The sequence below is a fragment of the Mus pahari genome, chromosome 10, assembly GCF_900095145.1.
Source record: "Mus pahari chromosome 10, PAHARI_EIJ_v1.1, whole genome shotgun sequence".
Classification (NCBI taxonomy): Eukaryota; Metazoa; Chordata; class Mammalia; order Rodentia; family Muridae; genus Mus; species Mus pahari.
Window position 1 is genome coordinate 92711080 of NC_034599.1, and position 23230 is coordinate 92734309.

The 23230-nt window shown below is 48.3% G+C and overlaps 1 protein-coding gene across 2 annotated transcripts in view; it reads right to left on the reverse strand.

The window, feature by feature from the left end:
- Window positions 1-17757: 17757 nt before the first annotated feature.
- Mras (muscle RAS oncogene homolog) overlaps window positions 17758-23230 on the reverse strand; it is a 57436-nt gene continuing 51963 nt past the window's right edge. For both annotated transcript variants that reach the window (XM_029543456.1, XM_021206359.1), the window contains exons 5-6: window positions 22126-22205; window positions 17758-20880 (exon numbers count right to left, since the gene is read on the reverse strand). In XM_029543456.1, coding sequence (XP_029399316.1) covers window positions 20781-20880; window positions 22126-22205 — 180 coding nt within the window. In that variant the 3' untranslated portion in view covers window positions 17758-20780. The remainder of the gene's footprint in view (window positions 20881-22125; window positions 22206-23230) is intronic.

A 23230-nucleotide genomic window follows, 5' to 3' on the forward strand; every position in this document is an offset into this window, starting at 1 on the left:
CACTGCAGACGCCAGTGTGGTTAGTTGTGTCCTGTGGGGAAGATCTTCGGACTTTCAGGTAATCCACACAGACACTTAGACTTCTCTCCATGGGGGGTGGGGGGGGGGGGGTGCTCCCAGTCACTACCATCACCGAGTCATGAGTGATAGCATGGGGAAATCTACACGCTGCCTCTGCAGGGAAAGGGCCAAGTAAGAAATGGGAAGCCTCGGTCTTCATTGCTCTCCTGTCCGCTAGCAGGTGGCCCATTCTGCCCAACTCTACACGGGCAGAAAGTTCTACTTCCGGTCATGGGACCCAACTTGGTGCGCCTATATTTCACGTTCAATTGCTTTGATGTGCATAAGATGTGAAGATTTTCTTTTTATAAAATCTGTTATACTTTCCTGTGGGACAATGGCTCAGCGTTACAGAAAAAAAAAAAAAGGCCAAGGGCGCTTCAACCCTGGATACCTCAAACATGAGATCAGCAGGAGGTGGCTGCTTCCCCCTCCCAACCTGGGGCCATGAAGCTGGCTTCCCCACCATCGAGTCTAGTGACAATCTATTTCCCTGACAGTTATCAGGCGTCACTACTTGTTTGACCCTATAAGCCCTCACCCCTGCCACACACACACATACACACACACACACACCCTACAGTCCTGGAGTATGTAGATGAAGCATCTTTCAACACCCCTGCCCTGGCCAATGGTGCACGGCCACACAAACCTGGTGCCAGAGACCCTGGCCACCTCCCCAGGGGCATACACACCCCTCTCTACCCCTAACAAACGAACTAATACTCTGAGGCTGTTCCCAGGTGTGTTTATTGCCTGTGGATTCATCGCCGACCTAGATCCTGCACCTCACTGACCGACACAGGCTAAGCTTCCCTCCCTCCAGTCCAGCTCGGTGCACAAGGGAGCACAAGCAGGCATGCGCAGCACTTTCCAACTTATTTATTATGAAGCTATTTTCAAGCAATGTTTAAACTGCCTGAGTTAAATGTACTGGCATGCATGTGACGGGCACTAGGGTTTCTTTTTATGTCTGTGGGACCTGCACTAATATTTGTTTTATAATTGTGATATCTTCCTTTGTTTCCTTTATCAGTCTCACTGAAGGCTTTCCAAACAACCACATTTTGATTCCTCTCCTCATGCCTCTTGCATGTCTCTTTATGATTTGATCGCACTGGCTTCTATTTTATTTTTTACTCTTTCTTTGGTTGAGGTTTCTTTGATAGTTTTTCCTTTTGTTAGTTTCTTGAGATAGAAATCATTTTAACCTATCTTCTCTAAAGACATTTTTTGCACCTAGAATGCTAGTCCTCATTTAAAAAAAAAAAGAATGACAGTTTTTCTTTTTTTAAGATGTATTTATTTTATTTATATATAGCTGTCTTCAGACACACCAAAATAGGGTACCAAATCCCATGACAGATGGCTGTAAGCCACCATGTAGTTGCTGGGATTTGAACTCAGGATCTTTGGAAGAACAGTCAGTCCTCTTAACCACTGAGTCATCTCTCCAGCCATCTTAGTCCTCCTTCTAAACATAGCTACAGTTACATCCTACAAGACTGTAACACAACAGATTGATAACATGTATCAATATTATATTGTATAGCCCGATATGATAGGCCACAGTCACAATCCCAGCACCCAGGAAGCTGAGAACCCTATATAAAGGTGTCACATAAGCTTTATTACATATTTGTTTATTATATTAGTAAGTATACACCAATAATAAAGAATATATTGGTCAACTTTTACCAGTTTTAACATCTATAAACTCACCAAATGTAAGCCCAGATACAAGGCATATAAATCAACCCAGCAAGTCACATATAAAACTCATGCTCAGAGGTGAGTACTCTTCAGAATTCTTTTAAGCATTTAAACCTCCATTTATTATTCTCGTGTGGGTGATATGTACGTAGATGTGGGGTGCCGTGTACTGGGTTTTTGTCAACACAACCTAGGAGGAAGGAACTTCAACTGAGATGTTGCCTCCATCAGATTGGCCTGTGGGCATGTCTATAAGGGCATTTTCTTGATGGCTGACTGATGTGGGAGGGTGCAGCTCTCCATGGGTGACATTACCCCTGGGCAGGTGATCCTGGGTGGTATGAAAAAGCAAACAGCAAACCAGTAAGCGGCTTGCGCCAGACAAGAATTCCCTCCTATAATGAACGCCAAGCAGAAAACGTTTGCTTGCCCTTGACAGTCCTACATTGCTGCACCGATGGAGCTAGCTCTCCGAGCAGGTCAGTAAGTAGAACCCAGAGTCCACAGCTGAGAAAAGAGTTTGGGTGACTTTTCTTCCCCCAGAAGACTACACAGCACCTTCAGGCACTATGACTGTTAGTCACCAAGCAGGAAGCTTCCTGTTCAGTGCCAGGCTGAGTTCTCTGTACCCTACAACAAAAGCTTACAGTTTCTTCAGCAACAGATCCTTACAACCTAGTTCCTGTGGGCAACAAAGAGCAATGCCAATATCCTGTGTTGTTTTGTGGCCCTCTGAGGCCTTCCCGGCTAATGACTCATAGGGAGGGATCTCATATGGCTCTGGGTTTTAGTTTACTAACTTCTGGCATCTGGGAGCAGCATTATCTACATCTGTAGAGTACTTCCATTCAGACTCCTGTGTATATATAGCTATAAAGTAGTTTTCACACTTTTCACATAACCTTGGTTTTAGTTAACCCCTCCCCCTCCCTCTTCACCCATCCTCCACCCCCACCTCACTTTAAATCTTCCCCTACACTCAGTCCTTCTCCTGTCATATCACATGTATGCATTACTATCTCCCTTCCCCGATGACTTGAGGACTCTTCTCATGGCTGCTGCTTACTCCCTGTCCTCTACTGCTTCCCCTCACAGATATTGAAGAAGTTGAAACTGGTATCTACATTAAGGGAGAGCAATAACAAACAGAACAGAACTGAATTTGCAGTTGGAAACTTCTCAAACAGGTCTTATTCACACAGTCTCTAAGGATTTATTTTTATCTTATATGTCTCATGTGTTCACCTCATGAATATCTGAGCATCACATATCTGCCTGGTGCCCATGAAGGCCAGAAGAGAGCATTGGATGTCCTGGAAACTGGAGTCACAGGTGGTTGCTGGGAATCAAACCTGAGTGCCATGGGCTTGGCTACTTGTTGTCTCTCAGCTCCTACAAAATATATTTTTTTAAGGATCTATTTATTTATTATATGTAAGTACACTGTAACTGTTTTCAGACACACCAGAAGAGGGTATCCTATATCATTACAGATGGTTGTGAGCCACCATGTGGTTGCTGGGATTTGAACTCAGGACCTCTGGAAGATCAGTCAGTGCTCTTAACCACTGAGCCGTCTCTCCAGCCTGGAGTATAAGTTTGCAGAATAATTTCTAAATATTCTCTGGATTTCAGTGGTGTCTGTTGTAACACCACACATACACACACTCACACATTTGCACACACACACACACACACACACACCCTTTGTCTAACTCACTCATTTCTTGCATATTAGCTGGAATTAAATCAGCTTGAGATGCATATGGTTTTCCCTGAAAACAATCTATGGCGGCATACGCTAGTGCTCATATTGAACTAGAGCTCATTGAATAGGGTTTGGATTTGTCAAACTGTCAGGGTCAATACAGACACTCGACTATGCTTAAACACCAAGCTACGTGAATGAAAAACTTGACCAGCCCAAGCTATTAAGCGTTAGCAAGTGGGGCTTTTCAGAGGCATTTTACTTGTTACTATTGTGTGGGTTTACCATTCGGGGGAGGCAGGCACATGCTGCAATGTGCGTGCAGAGACCAGAGGACAGTGTTTGGGAATCAGGTCTCTTCTTCCGTTGTGGGTTTTTGGGGACCAAACTCAGTGTCTTAGGCTGGAGCACATACAACTTCTTCTACTCAGCCCTGTTGCTGGAATTCATAAAGAGAATCTTAAGGATACCTCTAGGAGCTTCTTTATCACTGAGGAAAAGCAAGTCTGTCAGGAAACCAAGAAGGCTTCCATAGCAGGACTATCCACCAATACAAGCAGAAGGTAACTTGACCTCTCTTTTGTTAACTAGAAACAAGACAAATACAGGACCTTCTTGTTGTTGCCGTAGTGATGTAAAGGATTCAGTCACACCCTTTTGGAGGCGGGAGTTGTCTGTAAGTTGATCTTGATTTTATGACCGTCATCTGTGTAAGCTCTCCACAGCTGACCACCCATCTCTGCCGACTTCTGTGTCTCTGATGATTTCATATCAGCACGTGGCGTAGCTCCGCTGCGTTGCTGTAACCGTCTCCAACACCACCAAAGACTCAGAAGCCTCAGCATCTTTATTTTCTCTCTACCTTTTATCTATCTATCGGGACGTCAAGGACCTCTAGGCTCTCTATCTTTTATCTCGATATCATAGTAAAAAAATTCCGAGCAGCCCACGGTGCTGTTATCAGCATCTGCTTCCTAGATCATATCCTGCAGTTCAGCCCCTGTTGGGTTTTGGGCATGTGACCCCACGACAGTTGCAAGTTGCTTTGTGGTGGCTGTGCTGTCACCATATTTACTGGGTGTGGAGAAACTTCTTGAATTCAGCCATCTTCTCGAGGCAGCTGATCACCCATGGAGATGGGGAAGGATAGAGGAGCTGAGAGTGGGGACAGCTGTGCCAGCACCTGGGCTATGATGGCAGATGCCAGTCCTGGGTCTCTGTCTTGTGCTGTGCTGCAGCCGAGTGTTCCCAAGATCCCCGGTACCATTCTTTGTCATAGTTTGTGATGGTGGCGATGTTACCATGGCCTGGAAATGGAGATATGGTATTCCAGTGATCTGGCGGAGAAACAGGGTCTCTCCTGGGATGAGCCCTTGATCTTGCCCTTGGGTCTCTGCTGAGAGCCTGAAGGCAGCAACTGTTAACTTCCCCATAGTTGTCAAGCCCAGAAATGCAAAGTCCGGTGTTGAGAGGACTAGTTTTTCTTTTCTTTTCTTCTTCTTCTTCTTTTTTTTTTAAAGATTTATTTATTTATTATATGTAAGTACACTGTAGCTATCTTCAGACACTCCAGAAGAGTGAGTCAGATCTTGTTACGGATGGTTATAAGCCACCATGTGGTTGCTGGGATTTGAACTCTGGACCTTCGGAAGAGCAGTCGGGTGCTCTTACCCACTGAGCCATCTCACCAGCCCTTTTCTTTTCTTCTTTAAATAATTTTGATGTTATTATTACTTGCATGTGCATATGAACACCCATGTGAGTATGAGCCACATTTGTATGTGTCCAAGGAGACTAGCAGAAGGTACAGAAACCCTGGTGCTGGGGAGTTACAGAGTTGTAAGCCAGCTGATGTGAATGCTTCAAACCAAACTCAGGTCCTCTGGGAGAGCAGCAAGCACTGTTAACCACTGAGCCATTTCTCCAGCCCCAGGACTAGCCCCTTCTGAGGCTCCAGTATGGCCCCATCTCTTTCTTAGTTTCTAATCACTCTAGAACTCCTTGGAGTTTATTGGTATGTAGATACATGTTTGGCATGTAGATACTGCAACATCTGCCTGTCTTCACAAACCCCTCTACCCTTGGCTTCCAATCTCCTCTCCTATGTCATATAAGGGCATCAGTCATTGGCCTCCTTGAAATTCAGACAAACCCATGAGACCTTTCACCACTTCTACAAAGACCTATTTCCAAATAAGGTTACATTTACTGGAGCTCGGGGTATAGACATATCTGTGTGGGGCCTGTTATGGTTTGTCTATGAAATGTCCCCCATAGGCTGATGGGATGAACACTTGGTACTGGGATGGTGTGCTATGTTGGGAGGGTCTAGGCAGTTGAGGGGGAGGAGGAGGAGGAGGAGGAGGAGGAGGAGGAGGAAGAGGAGGAAGTGGAGGAAGAGGAGGAGGAAACTGGCTGACTGGAGGAAGGAGGGAAAGTCCTTTGGTGCTGTATCTTATCCTTCATCCTTCTCTCCTTTGCCTCCTGTTTGCCATGAGGTGACAAGCCTCCAGCACATGCTCCCTGCCATGATGTACTTGCTGCCTTGCTACAGGCCAGAGAGATGGGGCCAGGCGAGCACGTCCTGAAACCTTTGAAACTGTGAACAAAATTAATCTTCCCTGTTTTGTTTTGCTTTTGTTTTTGTTTTTTTGTCATGCATGCTATCTTGGCAAGAAGAAAGTGAGCCATTGGGGGCTGCTGTTTAATCCACCTGCATTTGAATTTTAAAAAGAATCAAAGAGGCGGATTTCTGAGTTCGAGGCCAGCCTGGTCTACAAAGTGAATTTCAGGACAGCCAGGGCTATACAGAGAAACCCTGTCTCGAAAAACCAAAAAAAAAAAAAAAAAAAAAAAAAAAAAAGAATCAAAGACTGGGGGCAGAGCTTGGCCGATAAAGTCCTTGCCATGCAAGCACAAGAACCTCCCTTCGGATTCCCCGGCACCGATGTTAGATATATGGATGTGGGAGCTTGTACTGGAACCTTACTGCTGGGGAGACAGAGGCAGGAGGATTCCCCAAGACTTGCTGGCCATGTGTAGCTGGACTGGAGAGTTCTAGATTCAGTGAGCGATCTTGTCTTTAAATAAATAAATAAATAAATAAAAAGTGTAAGAATGATTGGGGGGAAAGACACCAAAACCTCTGGCCACCGGATGGATGTGCACACATGAGTACTCATATGGGCATGGGCACACACACACACACATAACTAAAATAAAATAAAGTGTATTCCAGAAGCTTCCAGTCTTATTAACAGACGGCCGTTGAGCCATATTCTCAGATACTAGGTCTCTCTTTCTCCCTTAGTATGTGTGCTGCCTGCGTTTGGAGGACAGTTCTGAGCACTATAAAACCTTTCTTGGGGGTGAGTGTGGGGAGTGGAGCCCTTCGCACTTGCCGCAGGAGCCTACCTGGAGATTTGCCGGTGACCTTCCTAGTGAGTAGCTCTGCGCCTCTCCTTCCCCAGAGCATCCCCTTCTCCTTTCCCTTGCTGTTACACAGGGCTGGTCTCACGGGGCAAAGAAAATGCTGCCTGCCTTCTCTCCACTCCCTTGTGGGTCCCAATGCAACCTCTCCCAGCCTTGAAGGAGACAGTATCACAGCAGAATCACATTATCTGATAGTGGGCTGTCATAAGTCAGGGCTCTTCGCTAAGCAACTATAACAAAATATGACATCTTTTCATCAAGGATGAAGGCTAAAGCCACAACAGTGTCCCATACCAACATATGGGGGGGGGGGATGCTTAATGTGATGTCCGACAGGGAAAAGCTCATCCTGGTCAATTATAAGTTGGACTGTTGAGGCATTACAAGAGCAGCCTCACCTGTCTGTGGAAGGGATCCTGCCACTCTCAAAGTGGGGAGGTGTGCAAGCCAGGACGTCCTCAATGACCCCATGCTACCCCACAAGCTCTCCCCACCTACCCTTCCAGCCTCACCCCAGAGACTGAGATGCAGTGGGTCTGGAGAACGTCCGTTCTTTACAAGTCCCAAGAATGTGCCCTTTGTAACAGGAGTACACTTTGAAGGCTACCAACCCAGACGTGGACTTGGGAAACTTTCTCTGAAGCTCCATCCGCAGAAGAGGCCCTCACCAGACACTATTGGATACTGAATCTAGAATGTGCAGGAAAGCCAGAGGTCAGGGAAAACTGGAACTGTCGAGATGTAGATGGTTTTCTAACTGAAGAAGCTGACTGGATGCAAGGAAGACGCTCTCTCCATATGTAGAACTGTACGGAAAGTCTCCAGAAGGCACATGAAGTCAACTGTGAGGAACTGGAGCTGAGCCTTAGGCACAAAGTGTCCAGAAGAGCCGGACAACCCTAGGGTGGCAAAGTCTAGTTCCAGAAGGAACAGTTGTCTAGATGAGAATTTGGTCCGGGGGTTTGACAAACATTTGACACATGGAAATGGTGGACTTGAACTCCAAATGTATATTTCTCTGTTACCAGAGGTTTACAAGGTTAGGTAATCCCACAGAAAGGAGAAAGGGCAAGAAAGGAGACAAGCAGGCTGAGGTACCTGAGCTTTGGCACAGAGCTAAGTCTGGAGATGCTGGGCTTTTTTCCCCCGCTCTACAATGGCGCCCTCTGGTGGTCAATATAGGCACTGTCCCAGCTTGCCAGGCTTTCTTAAGAGCCCAGAAGGACTGTCAAGTAGAGAGAGTAATGACAGTAATCATAGAAATATCAAATACTGCAGGCGGAGAAGCCCGTGGTCAGGATACTTTGCTAGAATCTTAGAACGCATTAGGCCGTTTGATCCCCACATTAGCCCTAGAGGTGGGTAGTCATGTAATTCCAGCATCAGAGGACAAAACCCCGGCCCATAAAGTCATCAGCACAGAGAGGCATAGTGAACATATACTACCCAGGGGGTTAGCAAGGGATGGAGTCAGAGTCCCCAGTCTATCTTCGCCAACAGGCCTGTGACATCTAGGGGCGCCCAGGTCTTTCAAAAGAGGTTGCAACCTCCAGAGCTGGGAGGGTTCAGGAAATGAAGATTTTAAGGCTACGGCACCAGCCTTTGTTATGCTGATGTAGTATTTAGTTATTTAGCCATACCCTAACCGTGATTCAGCGAGGTCCTTGACACACTTTGGTTTACGGATGCAAAGATCATCTTTACCAACCTCGCATTTCTATTTCCTAGAAGAGAGTAGAATTTTGGGGGTAGAAGACTTTAGGCTGAAATCTAGATTTTACTGGGCTTATTTTATTTTGTTTATTTTACTTTTTGAGACAGGATCTTATTGTATAGCCCCGGCTTGCCTGGAACTCACTGTAAAGACCAGCCTAGTCTAGAACTCACAGAGATCCACCTGCCTCTGCTTCCCAGTGCTGGGATTAAACGTGTGCACCACCCCCCAGGCAATGGTGGAGCATGCCTGATTTAATCCCAGCACTCAGGAGGCAGAGGCAGGTGGATCTCTGTGAATTTGAGGATAGCCTGGTCTGTAGACTTAGTTCTAGGATAGCCAGGGCTACACAGAGAAACCCTGCCTTGAAAAGGTGTGTACCACCACCATTAGCATTTTGTCTAAGCTCCGCCCCACAGTTACCAGGCAACTGCCAGGTGTGTCTGACTCTCCATAAAAAGGGGCTGCTTGCCCCCTCCTCTCTCTCTTGCTCTTGTCTTCTTCCTGCTCCTGCTCTGTCCTCTCATCCCCTCATCCCTTCCTTCCCCCATCCCTCCATTCCCTTCCCCCCTCTCTCTCCACATGCTTATAGCCAGCCTCTTCTCTCTCTCTCTCTCTCTCTCTCTCTCTCTCTCTCTCTCTCTCTCTCTCTAAGTACTTCCTCCTAAGGTCCCCAAGACAAACTAAGGTACTGTTCTATTAGAGTTCACTCTGGAAAACCAATACATTTAGTGGGCTTCCTTACAGAGCATAAGTGAGCAATTACTTACCAAGCGCGTCAGGGGTTTTCCTTCACTTGGAAAGTCTTTACTGTGGAGAGCCTTCTGGGGTGCTGCTTGGCAGGAGTCTGTCATTGACCAAGGACAAGGAAATGGGCTTCTGACCGGGATCTGACATTGGCCATGACAAGGAAGTAAGCTCAGGCAGGAATCTGACATTAGAGCCTGACAAAGAAGTAAGTTCAGGCAGGGACCTGACATTGGCCAAGGACAGGGAAGTAAGAATCTGGCTTTAGGATAGAACAGAGAAGTAGGCTCAGATATCTTGATCAGCCTTAGAAACAGCGTTCACTGGAGTGATCCTGGGCTTTGTATTTATTGTCCTGCTTGGTCCTTGACCATTGTCTTTCTAGTTCCTTATAGTACTGCTCGCCCTTCATACTTGCATGTAATTAAAATGGTATAAAAAGCAGATTGGGAAAATTAAATTTGCCTTCAGTCTTAGAATTGACTGGAGTCATGCTACAATGCTGTCTAACTGTCTTTTTTTTTTTTCTTTTTAATCCTCACTCCTGTGCTGGAGAACCTGTTGATTGACTGAGCGGGCTTGGTCACTTTACCCAGCAGAAAGGAGGGCCTCCTGGAGCCACACACACACAGTTAGAGCCCCTTTCCCCTTGGTCTTTCCCTGACTATAGATCCCAACCCCTCCTGGAGGTCATCAGCAACTAAGGCAGAGTTTCATACAATAGGTAGTAGGTCGCTCAGGTGAGGGTCTCGTGGCCCTTCCCACCCCTCAATGAGGAGGAGTAGAGAGTTAAGGAACCCAGCTGAGATAACCCTCCTGCAAGAGCACGCAGCCCAACTTCCCAAGATGGCGGTTGATTGGCTCAGAAGGTAGTAGGCCCACCCTCCACTTCTTACATAGACCCAGCCTTCAGACCTGTGAAGTGCACACCTTCCGGAGACATCTCTCTGGCTGGACTTTTTTTTTTTTTTAATTGAACTAGAGTTGTATTCTGGGTTGACCTGAAACTTGTGTTGTGTTTTGTAAAAAGAGAAGGAGAGAGGAATATGCTTGGTGGAGGGAGGTGCAGTATGGTGTGGGGGAAGGGGGTGCCTCTGTGGGTCCATCCCTTCCCCCTGAGGGACCAGCCATACAGTATAGAATAGGGTTTATTCAGGGCATGGGGAGGGGAGGAGAGGGGGGGGGCGGCTATGAGCATGTAGAGAGAGGGGAAGGGGAATGTGGAGAGAGGGGGAGGGGAATGTGGAGAGAGGGGGAAGAGGGTAAGGAAACAAGGCTAGGAGAGCAAGAGAGAGAGGAGGGGCAAGCAGCCCCTTTTATAGTGAGTCAGACACACCTGGCTGTTGCCAGGTAACTGTGGGGCGGAGCTTAGACTAAATGCCAACGTGTTACAGAGCAGGCTGTTCTCAGGCACCTCCCACCTGAGATTGTAGGGGTGCATATATGCTTCTGATCTACTTCGATTGACAAGGAGAGATGGGAAGAGCTGAGCCAGGAGCCAGACAAGAGAGGGCAACAAAAGACTGCCTGGGTCCCGGGGTTCTGACTCAGGCATTTAGAATTTCTATATGTCAATCATTATTCCAAAAGCATATACTAAATTCAAGCCTAACGATAGTCTAGCATTTAAGTCCAATAATAGTCTAAGGCTTTAAGAAGTATTGTTTAAAAAAAAAAAGAAAGAAAGAAAGAAAGAAGAAGTATTGTTAACATCGACTCAGTTAAAGTTTGACGTTAAGCTGAGACATGCGGAAGGTTGGACCACGTGGCTAAGGTCACCAGACAGCAGCACAGACAAGCTAGCCCTAGGAGGTGTGCGCACTGGACGCCGCTCTACATGCTGCGAACCAGAGAGCGAACCAAAAGTCTGAGCTGAGAGGAGAGAAAGGAACCGCTCTGTTAACAAATCAGAGCGCCTAGCACCCAGGGCTCCATTTGCTGGAGCAAAAGAATGGCCGAGCAGAGGTCAACTGAGACGTCATCTTAGGACCTACGCGTCCTCAGCAATGCTCAGAGGTGGTTATGAGGGTGGGTTGTCTTTGTGGAAACTGAGGTGGGGGTTCATTTGAGGAGTGAAGCTGTAGAAAGAAGGCAGATGCAGAGGTCACCATGAGATCGTGTGATCTTGGGAAACTATTTGAAATTTGCAGCAACCTGGGGTCTGCTACAAGCTATGAGACTGACTAGGGGCACAAACAAAATAAAACAAAAAAACAACAACAAAAGCTCATCGTGTGTCTCATGGACTTGCTAGTCCATGGTTCTCAGAGGGCCCGGTATACTATTACTCAGGATCTGTTAAAAAGCAAATTACCCAGGTGTGGTGGCACACGCCTTTAATCTCAGTAGCACTCGGGAGGCAGAGGCAGGCGGATTTCTGAGTTCGAGGCCAGCCTGGTCTACAAAGTGAGTTCCAGGACAGCCAGGGCTATACAGAGAAACCCTGTCTCGAAAAACCAAAAAAAAAAAAGAAAAGCAAATTAAAGCTGCCAAGTCCTAAGCCTGTGTTCTAACTCCCCCATCCCCAGGGAAAGGTGACAGTCACTAGGGTTCCCGGCTCTGGGAGATTCTCTAGGCAGAGTGCCCGAGGCCCGGAGCAAGCTTAATGCCCCTGGACCTCACCCGTTGTGCCCACTGGCCTGAAGAGTCTCAGTTGGAAGGGCAGTAAGGGGACAGAACTGGAGGTGAGGTCTAGGCCTCGGTGAGGGAGGGCTGCTCTGGGTGGCGTCCTAGTGCAGACACTCTGGAAAAAGACTGTTGATGAAGCTCACAGTCCTGTGCTGAGTCACTCGGGGGTGGGGGTGGGGGGGAGTGTGGCACACATTGAAAACCTTGAACCTGGGTGAAATTGAAAATGGGTGTGGGGAGACAGCCCGGGCCGGCTCCATCTTCAGTGTGGCAGGGTGGTGGGAACAGAGCACAGGCTACAGGAGCAGAACTGGGCGCAGGAGCAGACTGTCAGTTCTGCCCATTGTTGGCCGCGGTTTCTTTGTCTATAGAACACACGGTCACTTACTCCACAGTCATGAGTAATGGAGGTGGGTGAGAGACAGCGACAGTGTCTGGCTTACAGGAAGTCCTCAGCCATGCAAGCCTGGACGCTCTCAGTGTTCTCTGAGATGTCAGACAAGCAGCATACCATTACCTGGAACCTGTTTAAAAAGTAAATTAACACTGCTAAGTAATTAAACCTGTGTTCTAACTACCCCCACCCCAAGGGGACGAGGACAGATGCTAGGGCCTGAGGACCTGTACCTAATTCATAGTTATTAAAGTTGTTACGCTAGAACAGGGTGAACACTTCACTCTTAACACTCAGGTAAGGTTGGCCAAGGCCTGCCCTGGACCAGTGGCAAACCGACACCCTAAAATCCCCTGCCTAAGCAAACTGCAGGCTTTAGGAAGAAATTGTGGGATGTGGCTTTTAAAAGCATCTGCATTGAGTTGGGGGCAGGGCAGGGGTGGCGTTTGACATAGGGGAGGAGCTAGGCTGGGAGAGGTTCTGGTGGCCAAGGTCACCTGAGAGGCCATCTTAGGGCCTACAATTCTTCAGCAAAGTTCAGGGGTAGTTTTGAAGGTGGGTTTTCTTTGTAGAAACTGAGGCAGGGGTTAACTTGAGAAGGGAGGCTATGGAATGGAGGCAGATGCAGAGGTCTCCTTGAGATCATGACCATGGGAAGCTATTTGAAATTTGCAGTGACCTTGGGACAAGCTGGGACTAGGGACAAAGAAAGCACCTTTGAATGGAGATGTTTGGGTTTTAAGGCATGGAGGTTGATGTCTATAATAATTATTGATTTATTTTATTTTTTTAGATTATTTATTTATTTTTATGTACATGAGTACACTGTAGCTGTACAGATGGTTGTGAGCCATCATGTGGTTGCTGGGCTCTCTCCGGCCCCACTTGCTCCAGCCCAAAGATATATTTATTATTATATGTAAGTACACTGTAGCCGTACACACCAGAAGAGGGCGTCAGATCTCATCACAGATGGTTGTGAGCCACCATGTGGTTGCTGGGATTTGAACTCAGGACCTTCGGAAGAGCAGTCAGTGTTCTGACCCACTGAGCCATCTCACCAGCCCATATTGATTTATTTCATAAATGCTAGGAATCACCACTGTGCTACCAGCTTCTTCCCTGCGCCTGAGGGTATAAACATGCAAGGAAGATAGACAAATGAAATATCACTGTAGTTTGTGACCAGCCTCCAAGAGGACCTGCTTTAATGAAAATTAAGAGTTGTCTGTGGGCCTGGGAATCTAGGTCACTGGTAGAATTCTTGCCTAGAATGAACAGGTTCTGGGTTCAATTCCTAGCACTACATCAAATGCACATATACACACACATACACACTCATACGCATATACACACTCACACACACTCACATGCACACACACTCACATATACACATAGAATTACACACACATACACACATTCACACTCACATACATTCACACTCACACACATAGAATCACATATACACTCACATATATACATACATCGAATTACACATACATACACACTCACACACATACTCATACACTCACACACTCATGAACACACACATAGAATCACACACATACACACTCACATATACCCACACATAGAATCACACACATATACAATAATCACACATACATATACACACATACACACACATAGAATCACACACACACACACACACACACACAATATCACAGTGGTGTTTACCACAGTGGGGAAGGAGGTAGTTGAGTCATGTGGAGCACACACTTGGTCATGTAGGGGGAACTGGGAAAAAGACAGCTTGACCCTGTCGCCTCCTGCAGGATGTCATGGGAGGGCACACAGGGACATGTCCACTCAGTTAACAATTTTGTCAGCGCTTCTTCAGAGCAGCTCGATCTTCGCTTCTTTCGTTTCCTCTTCCTGTTCTCTGTGGCTGTGAGACTGCAGAAGAGCCTGGCATCAGAGAAGCCTGCTAGAGAGGCCACTACATCTCCATACAGAGCAGCACCCGTGGCAGGCACAGTGAGAGCTGCCACAATGTGACTGTCACAAACCCAGAAGAGGGCAGGGTAGCCGTCATTTTGCATACAATTTCAAGTGTCAGCCACCGCACCTGCAACTCCGTGGAGTGATGGTCAGTAACCCTCCTCCTGGGATCTTTGGTTCCAGACGTTGGGGAACCCTTATTAATTAGATGCGGGAAGCAAAAAGGAATGGCCTGAGTATCATCCTCCGATACGACCACCCCTGCCTTGCAGATGAAACATCCCTGCAGCTGTTTATCTCTGCAGGATGGAAACTTGGTGACCTGGTGATTCTCAAACTTTAGGAAGCATCAGATAGTCATGGAGGCCTCGTCAAACACAGTGCAGGGCTTCAGCCCAACTGGAGGTGTGGGGTGAGGCAGGATAAGGCTTATTTCTAACAAATGAGCTGCGGATGCTGAAGCCCCCCGATCTTCCGGACACACTGAGAAGCCCTTATCCCAGGATCTTACCTGTGCTTGTCAGCCCAGGCACAGATCTCAGAACTGAACAGTAAGGTGGCTTTGAGAAAGCATGGTGAGCTGAGCCCTGTACGGAAAGCCCTCATAGGTCCTTTGCCTGGTGTGGACTCAGCCCTTTTTATATGCTTAAATGTTCACGTAAGCATAGTGGTGAGCTATTTGGCATGATGTTGGAGCCTCAGAAGCTACAAAGGGGGAACATCCGGGGACTAGGAGCATCCCCATTGCATAGAATGCTCTATCCTTTATTTAAATGTGTGAAGAATTCCCAGCTTGGACAGTGCATGGTGAGGTTTCCCTCTATCTGCAAGATCACTGATTGATTGATTGATTGATTGATTTTTGAGATAAGGTCTTACTGTGTAGCCCCTGATGGCCTGGGACTCAGTGTACAGAACAGGCTGACTTCCAAACTTCCTGGTATCCTGTGCTTGTGCCTCCTGAGTGCTGGGATTAAAGTCATACACCATCTCAGCTGGCTATTGCCTACATTTTAAGAAAAACCCAAGAGTTGAAAAACAAAACAAAATAAAACAACAACACAGGGATGGTGAGATGGCTCAGTGGGTAAGAGCACCTGACTGCTCTTCCGAAGGTGCAGAGTTCAAATCCCAGCAACCACATGGTGGCTTACAACCATCCGTAATAAGATCTGACTCCAGCTACAGTGTACTTACATATAATAAATAAATAAATCTTAAAAAAAAAAAACAACAACACATGTGGGAGCCCATTAGTCGTTTGTGCAAAATCTACCTATAATCGGTGGTCACACATGGTGACTATGTCACACATGGTGACTATGGAGGACAGTTCTGAGTGTATGGTGTTGCTAGGCAGACTCTTATAGCTGTTTACAGCTGAGCCTTCCTCTAAGGCAGCGGTTCTCAGGTTCTCAATGCCGTGACCCTTAATACAGTGCCTCGTGTTGTGGTGACCCCCAACCATAAAATGATTTTTGTTGCTACTTCACAACTATTTTGCTACTGTTATAATGTAAATATCTATATTTCCTGATAGTCTTTGGCAACCCCTGTGAAAGGGTCATTGACCCCCAAAGAGGTGAGGCCCACAGGTTGAGACCCAACATAGGTTAAATGGAGATGGGGAGCTTGGCTCAGAGGTAGCAAACCTGAGTTGAATGTGGCTCAGGTTATTATACAAATCATTGAGCTCTTGTTGAAATGAAGAATCTGACTGAGAAACTTGTGACAAGACCCAGGTCATGTCAGCAAGTTGCAGGGAGATGGCAATGTTGATGTCTGTGACACCAGGGTCCTTTTATCCGTGGCCTCTTCAAATGAAATCAAAGTGGACTCTTCAAATAGTCCTTCTGGGGGTGGAAGGTGGGTCTGTTGGTAATGTTTGTTGTGCAAGCATGAACTCCTGAATTCCGGTACCCCTGTAAAATCTGGGTGAGCCGTGTGCATTCTGTCAGCACAGGGCTGGTGAGGCAGAGACAGCCAGAGCTTATTGGCCAGCCAGCCTGGCACAGTGGGTGAGAGACCCTGTCTCAATCAAGTAGAGAGAAACTGAGAAAGACATCTGACATTGACCTCTCACCTTCAAAAGCACATAAAGACATGTGCATATGCATCAGCAGCTTGAACATAGACCACACAGAGATGTGTGGGAGAGGGAGGAAGGGAGGGGAGGGAGGGGAAGGGGAGAGAGGGAGAAAGGGAGGGTGACTTTGGAGGCAAATCTTCACTCTTTAACAGTGATGTAATAAGTGGATCTAATATGCGCTGTGGTTTTCAACTAGTCAGCAAATTGCCTCCCGGTTTTGATGTCTCTGTGACCTTGCTGTGGGGCCCAGAACTCAGTGAGTGTTTGACATCAAGTGAAGGAGCACATTTGGCTGCTCTTCTCATCTAGCTCATCTGTTACTCATGTGTCACGGCGTAGCCCTCCTTGCCATGCCTGGAAAGTGAGGTGGGGGAAGTTACAGGGTGACGGTGGGGTGGACAGAGTGGAGACACGAGTGAGTTCACTTTAAATTTCCCCAGAACTTCTGTGCTGGCTGGGTTGAGTGTGAATCGTGGGAAGACAAGAGCAGGACGTGAAGAACGGTAGCATCATCGACTCACATGTCAGCAGGGGAGGTAGTGGGAACGGGTGGATTCTAGGTGTACGTTTGCAGGGTGGAATGAACAGTCTTTGCTTACAGGACGGGAGGTGGCAGCGGGTAGGTGGGAGGTGAGAGCAAGTCCAAGACTTAGGGGCTGAGAATGGGAAGCAAGGAGTTGGGTGAAACAGGCATGAGGGATGACGGATGGTCAGGAATTCCATTTTGAACACAAGAAAACAGTTTCCCACGAAAGACAGAGGGACACGTGGCAAGCTGCTGAGGACATGGGCTTTGTAGAAAACAAACAAACAAACAAACACAGTCTGGTTCCTTTTCTCAGCCCCATGCTCCCAGAAATCACACTCAGACTCAAAATATATTTACAAATACCTCGGCCGTATAGCTAGGCTCTTCCCTGACTAGACATAACTTAAAAGAACCCATTTATTCTAATCTCCTTTCTGTCGAGTAGCTGGTTATCTGTGCTCAGGTACCATGTGACCGAAACTTCCTATCTTCCCTGAAGAAACTCCTACAGTCTCTTCCCCCAGACTCCTTCTGTCTCCTGGATGTCCCACCTCCTATTTCCTGCCACGGCATAGGCCATCAGATTTATTATTGACAGGTGACACATCCACACAGACATAAGGTAGTCTCCTCTCTACAGGCTCCTGAAGGCTGCCAGGGTGCTTCCTCTTTGCTTTAGGTGTGGCTAAGCCCATGGCTGTTCTCTCAGAGAGGTGCATGCCTCAGTAAAGAACTAAAAACTCGCAAAATGGGGAGTGTTTGGGGAAGAGGAAATAAGGCCCGATCTCTGTTTGTTTCTTTATTAATAAGTAGAGATACACAAAGACTTGATAAAAAGTACATAAAAGGCTCAAGCGTCAACAAGATATCCAGGCATCACTCTCGCTCCTCGCACGACAACGGCCGCCTGCTAATACTGTCTGTCACGCAAAGGGCTCAGTGTTTCAAGTATCCGGCATTCTAGGTAAACCCAACCCGAGGTGGAGTCTCCAACCAGGTGGGCTGCTAAAAGGAGGGACCCCTCTGCGGCTCTGGACTTAGTGCGATGGCTCTGAGGGGCTTTGGGGTTAGAGCTGGCATGATCAGTGGGTCATGTCTCCTGGCAGGCGAGACAGGCAACACGCATCCAATCAGGTACTCCACAGCAAGAGCCATGGAGGGGGCGTGGGGAGCTCCTAAGGGAAGCATCCAGATGTTCCCTGTGTGGAAAGGTGCTTGGGAAGGAGGGGGCCATAGCATAGCCCCATACTAGGGAGAGGGGATGGCTAGGGGGGACAGACGAACCTATAAGAGGTGGCAGAGTAATGGAAGAAAATTGGCACACGATAGAGCAGAGGTGAGGGGACTGCGGGGAAGGTATACACCAGATGTGATGGGAACACACATTTCTGAAAAAACTAGAGGGAACCTCGGAATGACAGCTCAGTACAGACCCAAAGGGTCCTCGGTCATGTGGTGTCACAGCCAACCAGGTCTCCTGACATCCGTGTCTCCCCCCACCCCCCGTCAGTTGGTGATGAAGATGCACTGAGTCTTTTACTCGGCCTCCCTGGAAACTCTGTCAAAGGGCTCATTTCTAATTCTGGAGTGTCCTCTACCCATGCCACACGTCGGGGAAACGGGATTGTGGAAGATGAAAAAGCCCTGAACCAGAGATGGCCGGATGTCAGCCAGTTTGTCCACCTGCGTGTGGGGTCAGTTTAGGACATGGGCAGTTTAGAATGAATGCCCTGGATGACGGGCCTGAATGCACTGCTTCTTCTGAGAGGAGCAGGGGTGCTGGGAGCCTCCCTTCTGGTTAGCTGTGTGACTCACGCCTCAGGGCTTTGGTCTAGCCTGCTTCCGGGAGAGTCTCCACTGGGCACAGGAGAGTCGCTGGTCCACAGAAGCGAGGGTGTGCTGGTAGCAGGTAGCAGGTGGCAGGACATGGCTTCTCTGGCAGTGGCTGCTACCCTGAGTGTAGAGCATCCTGACCCTCCTTCCATCTGTCCTCTCCCTCTCCAGGCTGTAGGGGCTATGGGGATGGCTTAGGGAGCCCAGGGCTGGAGAAAGCCTGGTCCTTTTCCTGTTGAAAATATTCATAAGCATTATGGTGTCTGAGAAATGGTGAGATATCTCATCTGGCATGCCCTCTGGTATCCTTTTCAGGAACAGAAAAAAAAAAAATCGGGGCAGGGTGGCAGTTTGGTAAGTAGGAAGTTTGATCTCTAGCTAGCAAAAGCATCGGTCATTTCCTTCTGTAGCAGAGTTGTCCCTTGCATGGGGCCTTCTGTCCTGATGACCCTGGGTGTGAACAATTTAGGGCTTTCTGGGTTGGAAAGGAATCACAAGGCTGGACACCCTACTCGGTGCCCGGTTTCCTTGGCTTTCCACCCGTGAGTTCCTTTCTCCACACTGGCCCAGCCGCCTGGTGGGGGAGCCTCTGTTCTGCAAGGTGAGCAGGCAAATGAGCTCACTCGCTGTGCCACCTCCACTCCTGACCCTCTCACAGGGTGCCCTTTGTTCTTGCGGTCCCTCCATATGGGTCTTAGCTGGAAAAAAGCCACTCTCTACCCCACTAGCAGCACCAGAGAGGGAGGGGTGCATCGTGGCGGGAGGTGTCCCTGCTCGAATAAGTGTGTGGACCACGTCCTCAGCTCAGCTTTCTTCCCCTGTGACCCAAGAGAGCAAAGACAGTTGTGTCCCGAAAGGCAGCCATACTGCTCACTCGTGCTAGAAGGGGTTTGCTCATTGGCTGGACTTATAAAGGTAATGGTCAGCTGACTCAGGTGGACATGGCTTCAGGTCCTGGGGCTTCTGAGATAACCGCATCGAGTGCTTTCCATTCAGAGCTTTCTGGGTGGTGTCACATTCACCTCCTTGAACATGTCCCTAAGTTTGTATCAGAGGCACAGCAATACATAGTCTGAGAGCAAACAGGGACACTGTCCACATCTGAACACAGAATTTACCCACTGCCTGGAGAGCAAATGAGTCCTTTTGCAAAGCCAGTCACTGGCCTCACCACACTCTCAGGGGAAGGAAATCCCCTCCAGGGGTGAAACAGTCCCAGCTAGCTCTCACTTCAGTGGGGGTAGGGTTGAGGGTGGGGATGTAGTGGTGGTGGTGGTGGGGGTTATTTTCTAATCTCTGCTGTTTTTTTCAACCGCACCAAAGCCCTCCAGGTAAATCCACCCCCTCTCAGCGGTCTGTTTGCTTTCTGGGTTTGACCCCAGGCCTCTGATAAGACTCCGCCCACTTCTGCCTCTCATCCCCGCCCACTTCTGCCTCTCATCCCTGATGGAGTTTGGCACAGCTAAGAACACTCGGTTAAGAAGACAACAGCCCTATTCCAGACATTTATCAGAGGTCTGCCAAAGACTTGGGGCTTTGCCAGGCAATGGGCACAGACCTCTTTAATAAAATAATAATTACTCAAATAATTTAAAAATCTACAAAAGACACAAGAGCTCAGACACTGGGGACGGGGACAGGGAGGAAGCTTGTTCATGGCTTGTCTGGTGCGTTGTATGTGGGTAAGCACTTCCATAGCAAACCAGCCCTATGGAGTTAAAAGAAACAAGCCCACCAAGAGACTGGGAACTGGGCTCAATCAACACACGAAGGGTTTGGAAGCTGTAGCCCTGTCTCCTGGGAGAGGCGGCAAAGTCAGCCCCCGGCCTGCTTCTGCCCCTCCTCCCTCATTCCCTTCCTATGCCCAGTCCAGAGCCAAGGGCTGTGGTTAGAAATGGTTCTCAGTGCAGTTAGGCAGTGGGCTGGTCCCAGGGGCTGGCAGTTCACGGTTGCTCTGCCCAGGGCTTCAGGCTGTCACAAGATGACACACTGCAGTTTGTGAGTGCCGGTGGCCCTGTCTCCTCGCCATTTTGTCTTCTTTTTCTTCTTCTGGTTTTTCTCTGGAACCTGTTGCCTATGGGGCAATGACGGAAGCAAAGACAACGTCAGAGCAAGCCATTGGCTTCCTCTGTCCTCTCTCTGGGACTCCCGAGTCTCTGACAGCCCTTGGCTGGAAGGACAGCTTGACAGTGCTGCTGTGCTGGCCGCCCAAGGAGGCCAGGCTGTGTGGCATCCCTCAGTGCAGGAAAGGCCGAGAGGAAGGGAAGAGAAAAGTGAGCCGCCCCCGCTGTCCAGCGGCAACTAGATTTATTCGTACCGTAAGCCTGCCGTGCTTTAGAACGGAGCTGGCGTCTGTGCTTATTTTTCTTTTTCATATTTTAGATAAAATAACTTGCCAACTGTGTGCCAAAGCTCTTACTGTGTTTTCTGTTAACATTTCTGAGGCCCAAGGCCTCAGGCGTTTTCTGTGCCACAGCTCCATAAGCAATATACAGCAGCTTGGGAAACCCATCAACTGCCAACACAAACGGGAGGTGAGGGCTGTGGGGAGAAACAAAGATGAACTCAGGCTTCGGGGTGTGTGTGGGTGTGTGCAGGGGTGTACATAAGGCAGGGGACCAAGAGGTGGTAAACAAGGGCACTGTTACAGGCCTAGGTCTGATTCATAGCTGACCAACAGCCTCTGAGTCACTGACATAAGGTACTGGAGACAGGGGTTTAACTGTTGGCGATGTTAAAGGTTTGGAAGCTGGATTGGATCTGGCAGTGACAGAGCCAGGACACAGCTTCCATCATCCAACGTGAAGTGAATGAATACGGTTTTAAAGGAACGAACGTCCATGAGTCTGTTCTCAAGGCTGCTGGCATTTGAAGACCCATGGGCTGTGGGTCTTGGAAGATACACACACAGTGTTTCTGGAATTTGAGTCCAGGGACCCTACTTGGCTATTTTGGGGTGCTGTCTCGGAGCCTCTAATATCAAGGGCAGTGGTAAAAAGAGGGGCTAGTCCTTTGCTGTGTTGGGTATGTTGAAAGCTTGGGGTTCTGAGGTACTAGGGTTCCTGATCTCCACAGCATGCCTGCAGCCCCCACCCACCCTCCTAGTTATACCTGGGGGCAGTGTAGAGGGAGGGGGATAAAGGGCAGGGGGGGAATGCAAAGAGTCACAGGAAATGGCAAACTAGGCTTGGAACCACCCAGTCTCTCAGGAGTTATATTCCTCAAGTGTTCCTGCTGTAGTCTGGCTCCCCGCCCCCTTTCCATCAGAGAGGGCGTAGCCCGGGAGGGGCACAGTTGTCAGGGAGAGTACAATGCTTACCTAATTACTCTAACTAGGTCATGGAAGGTTTTATCCACGTTGAGAGGCGGGTCCTTGGCACTGGTCTCTATATATGGGATCTGGAAAGCAAAGCTTAGCTTGGTCAACCTGACACCATGACCCACAGAGCCCTCTTCCACCTTTAACCCCAGAACTTGGGAGGCAAGGGTAGGTGGATCTCTGTGATTTCTAGGCCAGCCTGGTCTACCGAGCTAGTTCCAAGACAGACAGACAGACAGACAGACAGAGCTGCACAGAGAAACTCTGTCTGAAAAACAAAACTCTAGGGGTTCCGAGGATCTGACAGAACCCCCAAAGCCCTATAGCGTCTTGCCTTGTAAGGCTGGAGAGTCTGGCTAACAGCTTGCCTAACTCCCTCTTGGTCTCTAGTCACAGAGATACTTAATAGCTCCCTAAAATAGAATCCAAATAGTCTTTTTATACTCAAGAGCAAACTGTTTCGCTTCTCACACTGAGTTCTCTCATACTGTGTTCTTCAGGCTTCTTTTGGGGGTGACCTCTGACCTTTTCCCCGGACTCCTCCAGAGTGAACTAAGGCAGGGAAAGGCTGAGGAGGACTCTGGACCTAGGTCACCCTGGTCTCCTACCACCAGCTCTCCTGCCCAGCTCCACTCTTGTTTGCTCTGGAAGCCTGGGAGCTCGCTCAGCCATGTTTACCCAAGGGTGATGCTTTGGTGATCGCATCTTGCCTAGGGAGCAGCACATTGGAAGCTGTGGCCGACAAGACCCCATGGGCCATGTCCCCGCCAAACCTTGGACCAGCAGAGTGGAACAAAGACTCGGGGAGGATCAGACACAATTCTAGGTCCTACGGTGGGTATCCCAGAGAATTAGGAAGTGCTCACACACAGGGCTGGAGAGTTCAGGAAAACATGCCCTGGCCCCCTGGGTGTGAGGGAAGTAAGCTGATGGAGGTTAGATCGGATGACTTTGCAACTTTCCATAACTTATTTTTCCCGATCACAAAATTAGTGCCTTTTATGCTAATACATTTAAAGAAGCTAAGCATGGCGAAGAAGGTAAGTTCCTTAAACGCACGGGGGAGGGCGGTAGAGCAAGCTTCAGAGTTAGGGCAGTCATCTTT